The sequence below is a fragment of the Neovison vison genome, chromosome 8, assembly GCF_020171115.1.
Source record: "Neovison vison isolate M4711 chromosome 8, ASM_NN_V1, whole genome shotgun sequence".
NCBI lineage: Eukaryota > Metazoa > Chordata > Mammalia > Carnivora > Mustelidae > Neogale > Neogale vison.
Window position 1 is genome coordinate 10,977,068 of NC_058098.1, and position 20,293 is coordinate 10,997,360.

At 52.6% G+C, this 20,293-nt stretch overlaps 1 protein-coding gene across 1 annotated transcript; it reads right to left on the reverse strand.

The window, feature by feature from the left end:
- Nucleotides 1-1,360: 1,360 nt before the first annotated feature.
- Nucleotides 1,361-3,250, reverse strand: CEBPB (CCAAT enhancer binding protein beta). Its single transcript, XM_044262845.1, has one exon. It carries the CDS (start codon nt 2,862-2,864, stop codon nt 1,824-1,826), a length of 1,041 nt encoding a protein of 346 aa, XP_044118780.1. The 5' UTR covers nt 2,865-3,250; the 3' UTR covers nt 1,361-1,823.
- Nucleotides 3,251-20,293: the final 17,043 nt, after the last annotated feature.

Consider the following 20,293-nt stretch of genomic DNA (forward strand, 5'->3'; position numbering starts at 1 on the left):
GCTCTAAAAACTGGCCTCACTATCATACCCACCTGTGCCAAGGTTGTTGGGAGGCTTACATGCAATGCATCAGGTGCAGGACTTACTGGACACCCGACCCCTGGTAGGCACTCACCACACTCTCGCTGCACTGAAGACTGGCTGCCAAATGCCAGGAACCTCCCAGCAAAAAATAATAACAAGAGTAAACGCTTATATAATACCTCCTGTGTGCCAGGCCCGGCGGGATGCCGAACGTGTACCCACACTAAGCCCTCCGTGTCCATCCTCAGCTCTCAGGAGTGCTGTCCAGGGCTGGAAGGGCCATGGGGGTGCAGTGCAGAGGGGTAGGAGGGTATCAGGGGGCAGAGAAGCAGAAGACTCGCCAGAGGTCCCTTCTGTCCCAGGGAATCAGAGACAATGGTCCTAGGTTCAAACTGGGCTCAGCCACCATGAGCAAGCACGTAAGGCTGGAACTTGGTGTCCACACCTGGGCAAAGAAGGCAAGCTGGTAAACCTCCTGCCCCAAGGAAGGAGAATGGAAATGTAGGAACCCTTCCCCCACCTCCCTCCACCTGGCCCAGCTTCTCCCCTCTGGCAGGCCAGGGACACACAAACACAAGCTCGCCCACACACCCAGGCTCCTCTTAAAATAAATATATACACACACAAAGTATTTTTTAAACAGCCCGCCCAACTACACTCACCAAAAAGAATCTGCCCCAACTTGGGCTCAACGGGACCAAGACCCTCTTCTCCTACATAATGTGGCCTGCTGGCCCGATCCCCAAACACTGTACAGAGGTCACAGAGACCCCCCCTGAACCCAAGCCTGGCACTCAGGACCAGCCGGAGGTCCTAGACCTCTCCCCAAGCAGGGTTCCCAGTCACTCCTCCTCAGCACCCAAGGGCGCTGAGTCACTCTGAGAGGCTGACCCAGCACTCCTCTGCCTCCCCCCACAAGCCTGGCACCCCCATCTCCAAGCACAGCCTGTGGAGGGAGTAGCAGAGGAGGGGAGGAAAAAGCAACAGCTGTAACACCCCCACCCAACCAGCAAAAACGCCAAAATTAACAGGACCCCCCCAACACACAAGAACCTCCCCGCCACAGACACCAGGAAAGCAAATATAAAATCATAGAAACCAAAAATAAAGAAAAAAAAAAAAAATCAAAAGCCAACTACTGCCCCCAAAAGGCCTTTAACGATTCTTTAAAAAAAAAAAAAAAAAAAAAAAAGTTTATTAAAGTGTTCTTAATGCTTGAAACGGAAAAGATTCCCAAATATACAGACGCCTCTTTTCTCATAGAAATAGATTATTTTTTATAATACAAAAAAAAAAAAAGACCAAAAAACAAAACAACAACAACAACAACACAACATCAACAACCCCGTAGGAACATCTTTGAGCGATTACTCAGGGCCCGGCTGACAGTTACACGTGGGTTGCGTCAGTCCCGTGTACACACGCGTTCAGCCATGTTTAAACCGATTGCATCAACTTCGAAACCGGCCCGCCCGCCGGCGCCTGGAGAGGAGGCAGGGGGAGAGGCAGAGAGTTTATCATTTCATCTGTACACATAGACATTTCTTCTTTAAATAACACCACGGGCGGGCGCCCCATCTGCATGTGCGGTTGGTTTGGACAAAAATATAGATATATATATAATAAAATATTAAAATTACCGACGAGCTCCCCGCGCTGCCAAGTGCCCCAGTGCCAAAGTTTTGCCGGCGCCACCAGGGGCGGGGGCGGGAGCGCGGGCGCTTCCCGGAGTCTCCGCGGCCGCGGCGCGCCCGGCAGCGCGGAGGCCGGCCGGCAGGGGGACGCGCGCGGGGGCCGCGCTAGCAGTGGCCGGAGGAGGCGAGCAGGGGCTCGGGCAGCTGCTTGAACAAGTTCCGCAGGGTACTGAGCTCGCGCGACAGCTGCTCCACCTTCTTCTGGAGCCGCTCGTTCTCGGCCGTGAGCTCCAGGACCTTGTGCTGCGTCTCCAGGTTGCGCATCTTGGCCTTGTCGCGGCTCTTGCGCACCGCGATGTTGTTGCGCTCGCGCCGGATCTTGTACTCGTCGCTGTGCTTGTCCACTGTCTTCTTGGCCTTGCTCTTGACCTGCGAGGGCGCCGGCGCCGCCCCCGCATAGCAGGCGGCCGGGGGCGCCTTGGCGTCGGCGGGGCTCGGCGTGCCGGGCGGGCTGGACGACGAGGACGTGGACAGGCTCCCGCTGCTGCCGCTCGGCACCGCCTGGTAGCCGAGGTAGGCGCGCAGCGCGTACGGGAAGCCAGCCGCCATGCCTGCGGCACCGCCGCCCGGCGCTCCGGCCTCCTCCTTCCGCTTGCAGTCCGCGGGCTCGAAGCCCGGCTCCGCCTTGAGCTCGGCGGGCTGCGGCGGCGGCGGCGGGGGCGGCGGGTGCAGGGGCGCGAAGCAGCCGGGGTGCAGTGCGCCTTTGGCGGCCCCCAGGCGCCCCAGGCTCACGTAGCCGTACTCGGATGCCTTCTTGCAGTTCTTGCCCCCGTAGTCGTCGGAGAAGAGGTCGGAGAGGAAGTCGTGGTGCTGCCCGGAGGAGGCGGGCGCGGGGGCGGGCGCGGGCGGAGCCGCCTCGAAGGTGTCCGTGGCTGTGGCCGGCGCCGGGGCCTGCGGCGCGCCCAGCGGCTCCAGGTACGGGCTGAAGTCGATGGCGCGCTCGTGGTCGCCGATGCTACCCAGCTCGCCGGCGGGGGGGCGCGGCCCGGGTCTGGCCGCGGGGGGCGCCGCGGGGGCCGCCTTGCCGGCGTACGCAGCAGCCAAGCAGTCCGCCTCGTAGTAGAAGTTGGCCACTTCCATGGATTTAAAGGCAGGCGGCGGCGGCAGGGGCAGACATGCTGGGTCCCAGGCCACCAGGCGTTGCATGAACGCGGGTGCCCGGGGAGGGGGCCTGGGGCTGCCCGCTCCGGCCGGCCCGCAGGTGGCGCGGCCTCCTGGCTCCGAACTGTCGCCGCTGTGTCGCTGCTTGCTGCTGCCGCCGCCGGGGTGGCCGCTACTAGTGCGGGGGCTGACGGCTGGACCCTCGCGTGGGTCCTCTTCCCGGTCCCGTGCGCGGCTCTGACTCGCTAAAGTTTCTCCTGAGCCCGGTTATTTATAAAGGCGGCCCATGGCAACGGCTGCGTCACGCTGGCAGCCTCCCCGGGCCCCTCCCGCCGCCGCCGGGACGCGGTGTGGCAGCCCGAGACCCCCGGGAGGGCGTCGGCTGGGCACGGCGGCCAGACCCGAGAGCAGGAGTGCGCCTTCGGGGGTCGGTGGGCCCCGGGGGGCGGCCTTACGCCCCCTGCCCACCCCCACCCAGCCGCCGCGGGATTGGGAGCGAAAGGGGGAGGCGCGACCCCGCCCCCGGACCGCCCCCTCTGGGCTGGAGGCTGTACTGGAAGGGGGGGGAATCCAGGGAGGGGGCAACGCGATCGCCTTCCCCCACCCAAAACACGGCCGCTGCCCGCCCCCTGCTGGAGGAGGCCGTGGCTTCAGGATCCGCGGCGCCCAGTCCGGACGCCCCACGGAGGAGACGCTAGCGCGCGGGATCGCGGAGACCCCAGCCCTCCCGCCCCCCCGCTCTGGCTCCTGGAGAGGTGACCCCGGGCGTGGCCCCGCCCCCAAACTTGCCCCCATCCCCAGCTCTCGGAAGGAGGGGATTCCACGCCGGTGGAGACTCCCCTCCTAAAGCCACATCCAATACAAGGACCCTGGTCGGGGGGCATGATGGGCTGTTCACCGGAGCACTCCACCGGGTCTCTCCTGCCGCGACTGCGCCCCTCCCCTAGCCCCGCCCATCGGACCCGCCCTCTCCCTTAGACCACACCTGGGTCTTCTCTCGCCCCACCCGACCCGGACCCGGGCCCGGGAGGTGGAAGGGGGCGGGGGTGCTAGAATCTGCCGCGCGATGTGACCTTGGGCGAGTCGCTTCGCTTCTCCAAGCTCCGTCCATGAAGGTGCCGTTACGGTTATTAACTGTGTTCCTGTCTACGCCACAGATTCCCAAACATAAGGCTTCATTTTTAAGTCCACTCTGGGAGGCACATCAGAAAGAAGCCACCGCCTCCCCCCCACACACAGGGTAAGAAGCAGCCCTGGTGGGGGGCTACTAAGACACACAGGGTCACAGGGCCTCGTTGCCCCCCTCCCCAGTCTCCAGAGCTCTTGTCAGGGCACCCTAAGGACCTATTTGCCAACCTGAGAAAAACTTATTCCTGAGGCTGGGGTGGGGGTGTCAAGCCAGACCCCACCGAGAGCCATGCAGGAGAGAGAAGGGATTTTCCCCGTTGTTACCAAGTCCCCACTTTGTACTGAGGGTGGGCCTGGCCCCAGGGTTCACTTTTCCACCCTGGCCGGAGGATGCTTCTGCTACTCCTGGTACACAGATGGGAAGACAGGCCGCGGCCCATCCTGGATTGGAACAGTGGGCTGCGTGGGCTCAGGGGGCCCCTTGCCCTCTCCAGCCCCATTCCTAGGCCATTTGGGCAGCTCCCTGGGCCCACCCCTCTGCCACTCCCAGCCCAGGCCGCCCAGGCAGGAGCTCCCAGCCTGCCTGGGGATAACCCCCGGCCCACTGACCCCAGCCCTGGCCCTGGCGGGCGGGCAGGCATTGCTCAACCTTCAGTGTTATCTGCTGAGCTGGGGTGACCTCCGCCCCAGAGAGCTGGAGAAATGACATCTCCAAGCGCCCTTGGGGGGTGGGGGGAGCAGGGAAGAACAGGATGAAACACTGACCGTGCCCGCTGGCTTTCGGGGCCTTCCCAGCAGCCTCTGGGACAGGGAAGGATCTGAGGCCCCAGGGCTACTCAGCCAGGCCTTCCAAGCGGCAAAGTGGGACGCTCAGAGCTCAGCAAAGTGGGACGCTCACGCCACCTCCAAGAGGCCCTCCTGGCCCCACCTGCAAGTGAATTTCCTTCCCAACCTGTCACCAGCTACCATTATCCTACTTGTCCAGTCTACCTCAGTCTCCACCCCCGCAAAAACCTGCCCATTCCATGAGGGCTGGCCTGTGGATACTGGACCTCCTTGCCTGGGCATGACCAAAATTTACCAGTGGTGAATGCATCTGCTTGCTGTTCCCTCTGGACCAAGAACACTGTTCCCCTAGCTCCACCCAAGACAACTCCTCAGGGTTCAGCCCAAAGGTTACCTCCAAGAAGCCCTTCCCACCGAAAGTCAGACCCTCAGTGGCTTCTTTCACTTTCCTGTATTCTCTTTACAATCAAAATTGTCTCCCTTATGCATGTGGCTTTCTGTCCCCACTGTCCCCTCCCCATGCCATCCCCATTAGGGCAGGGATTTTTGTTTAATTCATTGATGTGCCCCATGCCTAGAACAGTGCCTGACACAGGAAAAATACTCAATGTATGAGGAAGCGGAGAAAGCCCATGTGCTGGGCTGTGTAACCTCGGGCAAGATGGTTTCCCTCTCTGGGCCTCAGCAGCACCCCCCAACACACACACACACACACCTATCAGGGTTCTGGGGAGACTGCAGTGAGATCAGGGGTTCTGAAGCTCATTAGAGGATTTGCTGTGTGTCCTCAAGCATCTTCCACCCTCTCTGATCCACATTTTAAGCTCTCCGCTTGTATTAACTCATTTAACCCTCTTGATAACTTACAGGAAGCAGATCCTATTACCTCCACTTTACAAATGAGGAAACTGAGGCCGACATCACATTTAAGGGGGGGAAAGGACTAAAACCTTTCCAGGCTCACCTTCCCCCTTTGGATTTATAATAAATCATAATGGGTTTGGGGATGTCAACCCCATTTTCTGAGTGAAAGAACTGAGACCCAGAGGAGGCCGCCCCGGGGTCACACAGTGAGTGGAGGGGCAACCCAATCCTGGTGACTGGCCCCCAAGAACCAGACTCATCCCACCAGGGTCTTGTTTGGCTGGCCTCCAGGATGGACTTCACCCACCAGACACTGAGCCTTTTTGCTGCCCACCCTTCCCTGCTCCAGATTCCCTACTCTGGCCTGACGGAGAAGTCCATGGCCACCGCAGTGCCACCCCCGGTGCGGGCACAGAAGCTGTGTGTTCAGGTGACGTAAGGCCTTGTGTTTATAAACCTCATTGCTCAACAGGCCCTGCCCGCTGCCACACCGTGAACACTCAGCCTCCCCTCCAAGGAGGGTCTGATGGGCACGGAACCCCTAGGGCCCAGGGGCCACCAGCCCTGTGCCAGGGACAGGCCAGAAGCCAGGTTCCACCTGACACCACCCACAATGCCCTCTCCCAGCTACCATCCCACCTACGTGTCTGTAGGGGTGGGAGAAGGTCTCCAATGGGGAGCCACGAGTCAAATCCAACCTAGAAATATGTTCAGCGTGACTCTCTGGCGTTCTGCTTTATTGTGTGGTTTTTGTTGTTTTTTTTTTTCCTAATGAATTTATTGCTAACATTTAAAAATCAGGAGACTTCACATCAAAATTCCAATTTTCAGCTTCTCTTTTAAAACCAGAACCCGTGGGCTGGGCCTATGTGGCTGCAAGTGTGGGCAGGAACCAGGCGGGGGCTGTGGAGGAACAGGATCTTTCCTACCCGGATACACCCTCCTCTGCCCCCAAACTGCTTTCAAAATCCCTTCTCCCAACCTCTGCAGCTTCTCCTCGGCCCCATTTTCAGGAGGAGAAAACCAAGGCAACTTGCCCAAAGGGAGTCCCAGTGTCGCTCCCTGGATGGAGAACGGTTAAAGGTGTTCGCAAGGGGGTAGAAATCAGCCCGCGGGTAGAAACATAAGTCTGAAAAAGGAACCATCAGAGGTGGTCTCTAGTGGATCTGGAATGGGGGGCTTGCAGGGGGTGGACTTTGGTTCCTGTTCTGTACCCTCCTGGCTGGGGACACTCCAGTGCGTCCTCTTGACCTCAGTCCCTGGTCTGTAGAATGGGGTGATACTATCCCTCTGTCTTGGGCCTTCTGAGCCAGCAGTTGCCCCTCCCACTGGGCTACCATGACACATGGGAGTGCATCTCCTCAGCCCCCCAGAGGGCCTGACCCCGGTCGGTCCTGGAAGCCTCACAAAGTAGGCTGATGGGAAGCAGGTCCAGAAAGGGGTCAGACCTTCCCCAAGATCACAGGGAACCAGTAAAAGAGCCAGACTGAAAAGCCAGACCCCTGATTCCCAGACTTTCCCCACGACACCTCCTCTTTAAAGCCCACTTTCCCCATTTACCAGTTGGGGCTGAAATTAGATCCCTGAGGGCTGTCAAACCAAATATTCTGGGACCCAGAGTTTTGGAGTCGGGAGAGACGCTCAGGGCCAGCTGGTGACACTTGTCTGTGCGTATGCTGCCACCATGTGCCGGGTTCTGGGAATGCAGGAGTGATTTAAGTCCATCTTGTTGCTTGGGATACAGAAGTCTGCACTGTGGCTAGGACAGATACCCACAGGACTGGAGCAGGCTTCTGCAAGAAATTAAAATGTCCAACGGACATTTTGTCTACAGACAAAAAGTGCTCATTTTCACTTAGTCATTCATCAGATATTTTTTGGCACCTACAAGTGCCTTGTGCCCTAGTACGAGACAGAGCAATTCCTATTTTCATGGTGTTGACATTCCCCTTGGAGAAGACAAACAAGAAACAAGGTCAATGAGTAACATATACATTGTGTTAGATCCTGGTAAACACCCTGGAGAAAAATACAGCAAAGGAAGGGAATGGGGGGGTGGATTTTAATTTTACATTAGAGAAGTCGGGGGAGGCCTCCCTGAGGTGACATTGGAGCAAAAACATGAACACAGATAGCTGTGGGGAGGGTGGGCCCTGCAGGGGGAACAGCACGTGCAAAGGCCCTAATGTAGGAGCATGCCTGGCCCATGCCATTGCTGTAGGTGAAGTAGATGGACGGTAGAAAGAAATTATTTCAGAAATAGTGGGGGCCGGGGTGCCTGGGTGGCTCAGTCCATTAAGCATCTGACTTCAGCTCAGGTCATCTTGGATCCTGGGGTGAAGTCCAGCATCGGGCTCCCCGCTAAGCAGGGAGTCTGCTTGTCCCTCTCTCTCTGCCCCTCCCCCTGCTTGTAGCCTCTCTCTCTCTCTCAAATAAATAATTTTTTTTTAAGGAAGAAAGAAATAGTGGGGGCCATATCACACAGGGTTTTGTGGGGCACTAAACAGACTTCGGCTTTTACTCCAGGCTAGCTGGGAGCCGTGGAGAGTTCTGAACAGAAGAGGAACAGGATCTGACTTGGGTTCTAACAGAATCCCTCTGGCTACAAGTGGGAGGTAGGGGGTGGTCGCTACTAGCAGTCAAGGCCAAAGTGGGGAGCCCAAGGAGGAGGTAACCCCAGTCCATGCAAACAGCTGATGGGACACTCCCCCAGCAGGGTGGCTGCGGAGGTGGTGAGAGAAGGGGTCAGGTTCCGAATCTTTTTCTGAAAGTAGAACCTTCGGGATTTGCTGATAGATCCAATTCTGAGACAGCCATACTCCACCTGGACCGCTCCATGGCCATTTAAAAGGATACAGTATTTGACTACCCGAAGCACAGACCCCCCCACAAGAAAGAAGTAGATAAATCAGATGATGTCAAAATTAAAAACTTCTGTGCAGCAGAGGGAAAAATCAACAGAGTCATAAGTCAGCCCTGAGGAATGGGAGAAAATACTTGCAAATCATGTATCTGATAGGTTAATATCCAGAACATGTAAGCAACTTCCTACAACTCAACAACAGAGGAACGACCCAATTAAAAATGGGGGAGGACTTGAAATCGACATTTCCATTTCTCCAATGAAGATAAGTGAATGGCTAATAAGCACATGAAAAGATGCTCAACGTCACGGATCATTAGGGAGACATAAATCCAAGCCACCACGAAAGACCACCCCACACCCACTGGGATGGCTACTCTCCAGAAAAATAGGAAATAACAAGTGTTGGCGAAGATGTGGAGAAAATGTCGGTGTGAAAGCAAACTGGTGTAGCCACTCTTGGAAACAGTATGGCGGTTCCTCAAAAAAATTAAAAATAGAACTACCATAGGATCAGGTAATTCCAATTCTAGCTGTATGTCCCAAAAGAACTGGAAGCAGGGTTTGGAGGACACGCACGCACACCCATGCTCATCATGGCATTATTCACAACAGCCAAAAAGGTCGAAGCACCCCAGCATCCATTGACGTATAAATGGATAAACAAAATATGGCCTCTACATACGACAATTATTCAGCCTTTAAAGGGAAGGAAATTCAGAGATACTACAACATGGATGAACCTTGAGGACACAACGCTAAGTGAAATACACCAGGCACAAAAGGACAAATACCGTATGAGTCCACTTAGATGAGTTCCTGAGAGCAGTCACACTCATAAAGACAGAAAGCATCATGGTGGATACCAGGAGCCAGGGGCCAGAGGGGTCGGGGGTTGTTTAATAGGGAAAGAGTTTCCATTTGGGATGATGAGAAGCTTCTGGAGACGGATGTTGGTGAAGGCTGCACTACGGTGAGAATGTACTTAATGGAACTGAACTGTGCATTTAAAAATAATTAAAATGGTCAATTTCATGTTATCTGAATTTTACCACAATTTAAAAAATATATCAATAAAAAGGACAAGGCAGATCTTCAGATGTCAACATGGGAACGTACCCAAGGGCCCAATGAAGTAAAAGAAGGATGTGGCGAAGCAGGATCCTGGTCGAGTTATGTTTGTCTTGAAAATATTGGCCATTAGTTAAAGAAAAAATGTTTTTCATTATACGTAGTGTTGATGGTGCAGGAAAACAAACACTCTTACAAACGTCTAGTGGCCGTATTAAATGGTGGAACCTCTAGTTGTAATTTGGCCCAGAAACGTCGCTGAGCCCAGAAAGGCTGGGCATTTATACTACAAAGATACTCACAGCTGCACCGAGAAAAATGGACATGGTCATAGCAGGAGCTTGTGGACAGCATCGGGGCGCCCATCACTGGGGGACACTATGCTGCTGCTGGGGCTGAGTGATGAGGGAGAGGACCAAGGGAGAAGATCTAGACCCGCACTGTCCCATAGAACTTTCTGGGACGATGGCAATGTCCTACATCTGTGCTGTGTCATATGGGAGCTACAAGCCACCTGTGGCCTGTGAGCCCTTGAGGCTAGTATGTGATGGAGGAAATGAATTTTTTTATTTTATTCCGTTTTAATTACATTTAAATAGCCTCCTGTGTTTAATGGGTACTGTGCTGAACAATACACATCTAGAACCAAGATCTAGGAGGAGACCATTAAGAGGAGAAGGCCAAGGGTGGGCCGGGAGGTGTGGTGTGCAAACCCCACAGAACTGAGAGGAGAGGCAGGAATTCATTCCTGCGTGTGTTTGTGGAGGTTTCTCCCAATGGAAGGGCCACCAGAAACTGGCGACCAGGGGCAGCCTAGGGCACGGGGTGCTCTGAATACTGTTGCGTGATAACACACCCCGGAACTTAGTGGCTTAACACAATCGCCATTTGGTTTGCTCCCCATCCTGTGGGTCAGAAATCTGGGCAACTTCTCTCTGCTCCAGGGCCGGCTGCTGCTGGAATGTTCAAGGTGACTCCCTGACCCCTGAGTGTGACATCTCGGCTAGGATGACCCGGATGGCTGATGGCCAGCTGGGGCATAGATCTGCCAGCTTAGTCCTCAGTCCCTCTGTTCTGCATCATCTAGTCTCTCCCTCCCACCGTGGTCCTCCCAGCACAGTAGCCACACATCTTATACAGTCGCTGGCATCCCCCAGAGCAAAAATGAAAGATGCCAGGCCTTCTTTAGGCTTAAGTCCCAAACCGGCCTCACCATTCATTCTATTGGTGGGAGCCACTAAAGTCAGTCTTCTGCAGGAAGAGGGCTAGGGGCTGACGTGGGAGGAGGGAGGAAGCCCTCCATTTTTTTCTTTCTAACTTTAACCCACTGAGCCACCCAGGTGCCCCTTTTCTTTCTAACTTTAAAATGTTCACAACGGATATGAGTTACCGTATTATTTGTTTTGAGTTTAGAAAGTCATACGTTGCGTGGTCCTGCCTCCACAACTTGGCCTGTGCTGTTCCCTCTGCCTCAACACCCTTCCCTTCCACCTGCAGCTGAGATGATGCCTGGAGAAACCTTCCCTGAATACCCAAGTCAAATGACTCCCTGTTGGCTCTGCACTCCCCACCTCTATGCCTCTAGGATCTCATTCTGCCCCTACTGGAGTTAGTTTCGGGTAATCTGCCTCTCCCGGAAGCCCCTTCAGGTCAACCCAATCTAGGTCATGTCTGTACACATATACACACACCCTGAGTAGGTTCTCGGTGAATTCCGGGCCCAAACACTTGCCTGACCCACCATCTCCCCACCCCACAGGACCTTTGCTCGCATCTGTGGGCGCACTGTCCAGAATCACCACCAGGTGGCAGTCGAGCCCAGCCTCCAACCTCCCCAGCGCCTTTCTGAACCGAGAAAGACCCCGCAGGTTGGAAAGCTGAGAGGTCACCGAAGGCCAGGGCAGGGGGTCCCAAGCCCAGCTTTGAGGATAAATTACCCATCCCAATTGTCCATGCACCTTCTCAACTTCAAAACTTGCCTCCTCCTCAAGCAAGCGGGTTTTAAGACGTACCAGCAAACAAGGGGGACCCACCTACAAAATCTTAAACCAAGAAAAAGATACCAGACACAAAAGAATGCACCCCGCGAGCTTCCTTTGGTATGAAAATATTTTTTCCAGGGGAGAGAGATCTATTCAAGTTCTTTGGCCATTTCTGAGTCAGGTTCTTTATGCTTGTGCTTTTGAACTTCACTTAATTTAAAAAGTCCTTTCTCAGGGCGCCTGGGTGGCTCAGAGGGTTAATGGCTCTGCCTTCGGCGCGGGTCATGATCTCGGGGTCCTGGGATCGAGGTCCGAGACGGGCTCTTTGCTGGCAGGGAGCCTGCTTCCCCCTCTCTCTCTGCCTGCCGCTCTGCCTACTTGTGACCTCTGTCTGTCAAATAGATAAATAAAATCTCAAAAAAAAAAAAAAAAGTCCTTTCTCACCTCTGGCATTAAGTCACTTTCTATTCTTCTACTAATGCGAGAGTGCTTTTTTGGAGTAAAGTATATATAATATTTATCATTTTAACAATTTGTTAGAGTATGATGCAGTGGCGTTAATTACATTCACAGTATTTTGTACATAATCACCACTACCAATACCCAAAACCTTTCCATCATCCCCAGCACACACTCTGTCCCTACTAAACAATGACTCCGCATACTCCCTTGCTTCAGTTTCTAGCAGTCACTGTTCTACTTTCTGTCTCTATGAATCTGCCTATTATTGTTCTTCTGTGTTTGGCTTATTTCCCTTAGCATAACACTTGCAGGATCTCTCCATGTCGTAGCATGTGTCAAAACCTCTTTCCTTTTTTTAAAGATTTTATTTAGAGAGAGAGTGTGTGTGTGTGTATGTGCATGCAGGGGGAGAGGGAGAGAGAAAACTTCAACCCAACTCCACGCTAAGCACAGAGCCTGACACGACCCATGAGATCACGACCTGAGCCAAAACCATGAGTCAGATGCCTAACCGACTGAGTCACTCAGACGCCCCTAGATTAATTACTGGAGAAACATCAAGTAACTATGATGTGGGAGATGGAGAATCTCATCCAGGCACTGAGATACACCGAGCCCTGAGTCCTGCCCTCATGGGGCTTACCGTCTAGCGTCAGGGCAGGTCGGGGGAGACAAACACGCGTATGGGATCATTTTAGGTACTGATAATACGATAAAGGAAAATAAAGCGGGAGCTCGATCTGTGTCAGTGGCAGCATTCTTAGAGGGCATGTCTGAGGAGGTCCAAGAAGAGGCCAGAAGGAGCCGCATCTGGTGTATACAGACTGCATGTAAAATACCAGCGGAAGATCCTGACACATAGTAAATGCTCAACGAACAGGGGCTCACGGCTCTATCCTACCGATGTGTTTCCAGGTTTGCTGAGAGGCACAGGCCCTGGGCTACCATCACATTTCCTCCTCCCTTGCTCCCTCCAGCTTAGAGGCGGCAGTGACTTCTGCTGAGAAACTCCGGGCTTTTTCACACCCTCTTTTTTGACTTTTGGGCTCCTCCACCACCCCCGTCACCAATTCCTTATGGGAAAATCTCGCTGCTTAAATGCACAGTGGTTTCCTTTCCTGCAGCAAGGAAGGGATCTGAGAGCAAACTGGCAGTTGAACAGCGTAGCAGGCTTTCACAGCCCCTTCCCCCTTCTTCCCTGGTGGCCTACAGGCAGGAGAGGCCGCTGGGGGCTGGGGACCAGGCCTGGTTTTGTCCTAGCTCTGCCAGGTGTCAGCTCTGCAAACTTCATCAAGCCAGTTTCCCTCCCTGAAGCCTGCTTTCTCACCTGTCCTGTGGGGAAAAGGGCTGTACTCATTGGGACAGGGTGTTCCGAGGATTTGATGGGGTGTGGCATGGACAGCCACAACCGTAAGAAAGAATAGTAAAGAGGAGACTTCCCCTACCACCTGAAAAAGGCACATGCCAGTATAAAACAGTGGGGTCCTGGTGCACAGAGACACAGGCCAACGAGGGAACGCAGTGAAGGGTGGGAGCCGACCACAGCTGTCTGAGAACCTCAGGGTCTGGACCACAGCCCGCCCGGGAAAGGAAAGATGCTTCAGGAGATGGTGTTCGGAAACTTCCCCCACCCCCCCAAAAAAAAAAACTGAACAAAGGCAGACTCTTCACATGGATTAATGTCTTAACACGGAGGGGGAACACCATAAAATTAGTCAAGTTACAGACACGTGGTGGAATATTGCTCATTCTAAAAAGGAATGAGATTTAGGGGTACCTGGGTGGCTCAGTCATTTGAGCCCTACACACTGTGGGGTATCTGCTTGAAATTCTCTCCCTCTGCTCCTCCCCCAACACGCTCACGTGTGCTCTCTGTCTCAAATAAATAAATCTCTAAAAAAAACTAATCTAATGAATGAATTCTCTCATCACATCCTCACTAGACATCCATATGGGCAGATGAGTTCATATGTTAGAGAAGAAGAAAACGGAGGCTCAGAGAAAGTCCCAATGTGCCCTCCCTTACCTAGCTAGTAAGTAGGGAAGCTGGAATTCAAACCCGGGCCAACTCCTCACTTTGGTGCCTTCCTTCTAAAACTCCTTGCTCCGGGGCTTCCCACACTGCCCTCTTAAGCCCCCTTGTACCGCTCCTGGAAATTTCCAGTGCCTTGCCAAGCTGGGCTACAGTTTCCCTTTATGCCAGGAGGGGTCGCCAGAGAGTTCCTAATGGTCACAGTCCAGGGTCAGCACCCCAGAGCATGAAGGTGCCATCCTTTATCTCGTGACCTTTAAGGATATATCCAAGTCTGTCTTCCACAAACCAAGGTGCAGCTCTAACCCAGCACCTGTGGTCACCAGCTCCAAGGTGAGAATCTCTCTGGGAATGGATTCTTAGAAATGGCGTGGGAAGAGGAGTGAACATCTTTGAATTGCTCAAATCCCAGGAGCTTGCTAAGCCTGATTTACAGCTGAGGAGGATGGGGCCCCCAGAGGATGGGAGCCACAGACGTGGGTCACCCCAGATCGTGTGCAAGTACAAGGCCAGTTCTGAAACCGGCTCCTCTGGCCACAGACTTTTCCCACCGCACTCTGTCGGAGGCTCCCACCTCGGCACAAGGGCGGTCCGTGCACCTTTATATGTGTACGGACCTGTGTCTGACCGGTCCTTCTGTCATTCAATCATCTGTCCACTCACCTAACAACTACATTGGTAAGATACCAGATCCATGCTGTTCGAGAATGGCTCCAATAACAAGTGTTTCCTAGATAAGAAAATAATTCATCTTCCTTTCTTACATTAATCTGAAGGATTAATGGCATCAGGCTTCATGGTATCAGGGACCCAGACTCTTCCTTTTTTTTTTTTAAAAGATTTTACTTATTTATTTGTTTGTTTCTTTAGAGAGCACTAGTTGGGGGAGAGGCAGAGGGAGAGGGAGGATCTCAAGCCACACTGAGCACAGAGCCCAACATGGGCTCCATTTCATAACCCAGACATCATGACTTGAGCCGAAATCAAGAGTCAGATGCTCAAGTGACTGAGCCCCCCACAGGCGCCCCAGGATCCAGACTCTTTCTATCTTAAAGCTCACCCATCTTCAACTGGCAGCTTCCATCTCATGGCCCAATGTGGCTGCCCTAACACTGCTATTACATCTACATTCCTGCCAGTGGGAAGTGGAGAAAAGGAAGCAGGAACCAGCCTCTTTAAGGGCACGACCCAGAACATTTTGTGCCACTTCCGCTCTCATTCTAATTCCACCAGAATTAGTCACAGGTCCTACACTGCTGCAAGGGAGGCTCGAATAGCGGTCAGTAGCTAACTTAGCTGGGCGGTTTGCCACGCTGCTAAAACTCGGGGTCTATAACCAATGAATATATCGTCCACCCCCTGCCACCCACACTTTTTCTGAGCACCAACCACGTGTGAGAGAAGTTGCAGCGGACTAGAAATAGCCCATACTTTGGAATTTGATTCATCTTGGGTTCAATTGCAATTCTGCCTTTCCCCACTGTGGGGCTCTGGGCCTTACTGTCCTCATTTATAACCTGGAGATAAGAGGGTAAGTATGTTCATGCCATGTGAGCACATGCGGACTGAGCACTGAGCCTGGCATACATCTGGCACCAAAGGAATGGCACCTGCTTTCCAATGAGCTAGACCCTGAGCTGGGCTCCCGGGGGCCAGAGGTGACTCAGCAGAGGCCCTGCCCTCAATTCCAATGGGGAGACATTACCGGGCAGCCTCCGGTTAAAAAAAAAAAGCTGAGAGACCGGTCAGCGTATAATCCCAATGCATCAACTGTGCGTGAGTCAGAAGCAGTTATGCCCACAAGTTGTAAAGTAGCAGCTGGACCCAAGATAACTGGCATCCTTCCAACCCCACCCCCCACCCCGGCCCTGTCTTAAAGAAGAGCAAACAGAGCTGAGGGACGAGCCGTGACCACAGCGTGACTCCACGGTTTTATTTTATCAGTCTTGTCCTAATAGGACCCGTGGGTTAGTTCCAGTTTGGAGCGATCATCAACAGCCTTGCTGAGCCTCCCTGCGCCTATAGGAGTGGCAGTTTTCCGGGGTCGCTGGGGAGAAACAGAATTGCTGGGGTGAACTAGAAGCCCAGAGTGTGTTCTGGTTGCAGCAAAGGGGGTGTCTCTCCCCAGCTTGCTTTCAGATCAGTTTCTCAGCCTCAGCACTGGTGACATTTTGGGCCAGAGAATTCTCTATCCTGTGCATGGTAGGACATGTAGCGGCACCCCTGGTTTCTCTACCTGGGTAGAGAACATGTCCTACCATGTCACCACCCCCCGCTGTGACAACCACAACCACAACTGTCTCAGCATGTCACCACCCCCTGCTGTGACAACCACAACTGTCTCAAGACCTTGTCAAAAAGGGGTCAAACGTAGCCCCAGGATGGAAACTACTGCTTGAGATCTACAGAGCCTGCAAGTAGGAATTCTAAGCACAGATTCTTTAAGCAGATTTATGCTTATGGATGTGAAGGATTTTCTTCTCTTTGGGCAGGTAGGATTTTTTCTCCATGGAAGGGGTACAATGACCTTGGTAGTCACTAAAGATTTCAGGTCATTATGGCTAAAATTAGTGGTATTTGAATATGGATAAAAGAAATTATATTAGAATCTTCGGTGAATCTTAAATTTCCTCATTTTGGAACCTGTTTCAAACCCATGGCCAAGTATGAGAATGTCTTTGTTCTTAGGAAACGCACACTGAAGTATTTAGGAGTAAAAGAACGTTGCACCTGTAACTGACTCTCAAATGGTTCAGAAAAATTATAAACACACAGAGAAAATGATAAATCAAGTGTAGCAAAGTGAAGGAGATCACTTGGGGGATCCAAGTGAAGGAGATATGGAAGCTTAGTGCACTATTTTTGCAAATTCTCTGTTAAAATTATCTTAGAAATTATGATTTTAAAAGGATCTTATAGTACTCACCTATGTTTTATCCTAGTTTTTAAAACATGGTTTTAATCTGTTATTCCCTGGACTCCGAATTACTCCTGTTCCCTGAATAGTACACGGAGTTACATTCACACTTCATCATCCTTGATCTCACCACACCTGCTGCCGAACATACCCTCCCTCCCTTTTCTCCCTGACGAAATCTTACTCATCTTTGGGCAAGTTAACTTTTCTGAGCCTCAATCTTTTTTCCTATAAATGAGGCCAAAAAGCAAGTGTACATAAAATACCCAGCACACAGAAACAGCCACCTTCAAACACCAGTCTCCCACACTTTTCTCCCCAGTCCCACGCTGATCTTGATCCTTATACTCTGCCAGTAAGAAAAAAGATGTAAAACAAAAACAGATGTATTGGTTTCCTATAACTGTGAAGTCCAGAAGAAGATCACACACAGTTCAGGTAAGGTTTGCTCTGGGTATTTATTTAATGCTAATAATAATAGCTATAATTTATTGCCAGGCACTCTTCTAACCACAATGTATTTATTAGCTTATCTTCACAACAACCCCCAAAGCTAGGCATACTCTTGTTACCCCCATTTTGCATATTAGGAAACTGACGTCCTAAGAGAATAAATAATTTGCCCATGGTCACACAGCATACAAGTGGTGGGGCTGAGACTTAAAACAAAGTTTCAGGTAAGGTTTGATCCAGCCACTCAAAGATCTCACCAAGGCCCTGGTTTCTCTTGGTCTTTCCTCTTTCCCTTCTCCAGGGAACTCACCCTAAAGATTACCCCCTCATGGCTGCCAGCAGATTCTGAAGAGACTTTCTTTCTCATTCACATCCAATGGGGTAAAAGCATCTATTTCCCAAAATGTTCAGATTCCTGGATCCATGAAATTCCATGGCAGGATCCTGAAATTCACTCTGACTGGGCCACCTGAAGTCACACACCCATCTCTGAACCAATCACCGTGTTTCAGGTGGCTGGACATCTCTTGGCTTATATTAAAGACGTGGAGTCCATTCCATGCAAACCACAGATGAGAAAGCAGGCAAGAGAGAGTCCTCCAAAAACTCAGAGTATTGTTTCCATGAAGGAAGGGGAATGGGCGTGGGCACCCAGAAGCAGATGTCTCCATTCCCATGACTCACACGTACAATAAAACACTTTAAAATTGGGGGCGGGGGGAAAGGAAGACTTAATTTGAGGATGGCTGTGCCATAGCCCAGGCACACACCGCACCGTCTGTTCTAGTCAGTGTAGTCTGGCCATGACCTCCAGGGAAGGAGGCCTTCCTGTCTATAGCCACTCCCTGTGGTGCTGGCAGGGCCAGGAGGCAGGCCCCCTCAGGGTGTTGGCAAACAGCCTGCAGCAGGCCAGAGCACAGCATGGGACACTTCCTTCCGGGTAGGAGGCCCTGCTGGGAACAGGGGAGATGGAAAGGAGATGTTCCCATAGGACTGACAGCGGGAGCAAACAGCCCAGCTGGGCACACAGGGCATCTAGGGGTAGCGGGACAGCTGGCATGCTGACTGCACAGCAGCCCCCCATCTCTGAGACTCTTCTCACAGCCAGGACACTGACGCCCTTGGTCCTTCCACCAGGCTAAGACATGGGCCTTCTTAGATCCCTATGGACCCTAATCCCACTTTTTCTTAACAGCCCACACATTCGGTCAATCATGAAAGCTAGTAAGCCTCCTTCCCACCACAGGGCTCTTGCACTGGCTTTTTGCTCTGTCAGGAACACTCTCCCCCTACAGTCCCACATGGCTCCCTCCCTCCCCTCCTTTAATCTGCTCACCTTCTATCTTTAGTCTATCACCTTCTCCATGAGACATTCCTTGGCTTCCATAGTCAGCTACTCAACCTGCCCTCCAGCCCCCCACCTTCCAATCCGCCTTACCCTGCTTTGTTGTGTTTTCTCCCCCCAAAGCATAGTTTAGCATGAGTGATTATTGTCCATCTCCCCCTTCTCTCCCCCACCCCCGGCTATCAACTCCAGGAGGCAGAGATTTTTGTCTTCTTTCTTTCCTGTTACCTAGAGCAGGCCCCGCCTTGTAATACTTGCTCAATAAATATTTGCTGGGTGAATAAATGAAGGTAAAAATGAAACTTTGAGTGAAGCTCGTGTTTGCAGTCAGTTTGTGTGGTGTGGAGCCTACATAAATACACACGAGGCAGGAGCTTAAACATTTCCCCTTAACATAGGGCACTGTGTGTCACTAGGAACGTCTCTCAGGAATGAGACTCTATTCTCCCCAGGTCCCTCAACCCGCAGCATGGGGCTGGCTCGGGGCAGACCCTGAAAACACTCACCCAGCACAAACACGCCCAGAAGGTTGAAGAGGAGGCATAAAGAGGGGGGAGAAGGAAGTCTGCTGGCACAAGCTCGCATCACAGCCTCCCTTGACCTCCAGCCCCTCAGCCATCAGCCCTGTGGACCCTTCTTATTCATCTCCCTCCCCTCATCTAATCCACCTCCTCTGGGCAGCCAGAGGGAGCTTCTCAAAGCACAAATTGGATCTTCTGCTCTGCGGGGCACCCTGGTGCTGCCCTTGGAAAGGGCAAGATTTCTCTGTAGGGCCCCAAGCATGCCCAGGCCCCCATGGAGCTTCCATTTCTCTGCAACTCTCATGCTATACCCCAGCATGGCTTACTGTCTTTTCTTCCATTCAGTGAATAAAACAATCTCTCACCCCTGGGTCTGTGCATAGGATAGTCCCTGTGTCTGGAAGACCCTCATACCTCACCTGACTCCCTTTCCCCCAGCCAGTTCTTTCTTAACATCGGATGTCAGCTCAGGCATCCCCTCCTCCAGGAAGCCATCTCTGATTTCTCATCCTGAGGTTGGTAGCCATTACATATGCATTCCCACAGCTCTCTGTCTGCCTCTTTCACTCATGCATTAATTCAACACTTATTTGGCCTAAATGGTGCCTAACGATCTGGCTCCTTTGTACCCCTCTGATCCCACCTTCCCCCTTTTTCTCCACTCACCCTCTGCTCCAGCCTCATAAGCCTCCTTGTTGTCCCTTAAGCACACCAAGCATGCTCCTGCCTCAGGGCCTCTGTACTTCCTCTCTGGGTATCTTCTTGGCAGCTCCTGCCCTTCCTCAAGGTCTCTGCTCAACTGCCACCTCCTCCGAGAGGCCTTCCTGACACCTTCTGCTCCCCATCTGAGGAAGCCCTCCCTGTCATTCTCCACCCATCTCCGCAGCCTACTTCACTTTTTCACATCATTGGTCCCTACCTGAAATGAGATGATCTTTTTACCTGTTTGTTGTCTGTCCTGCTTACAAATCTAAGGACAGGGCCCCCACATGTCTTGTTTGCTGCTGCACCATCAGTATTTTGCACAGTATCTGGCCCACAGCAATTCTC

Excerpts from the sequence above, each read along its gene's own strand:
- CEBPB (XM_044262845.1), bottom strand. The coding sequence starts at position 2,864 with ATGCAACGCCTGGTGGCCTGGGACCCAGCATGTCTGCCCCTGCCGCCG.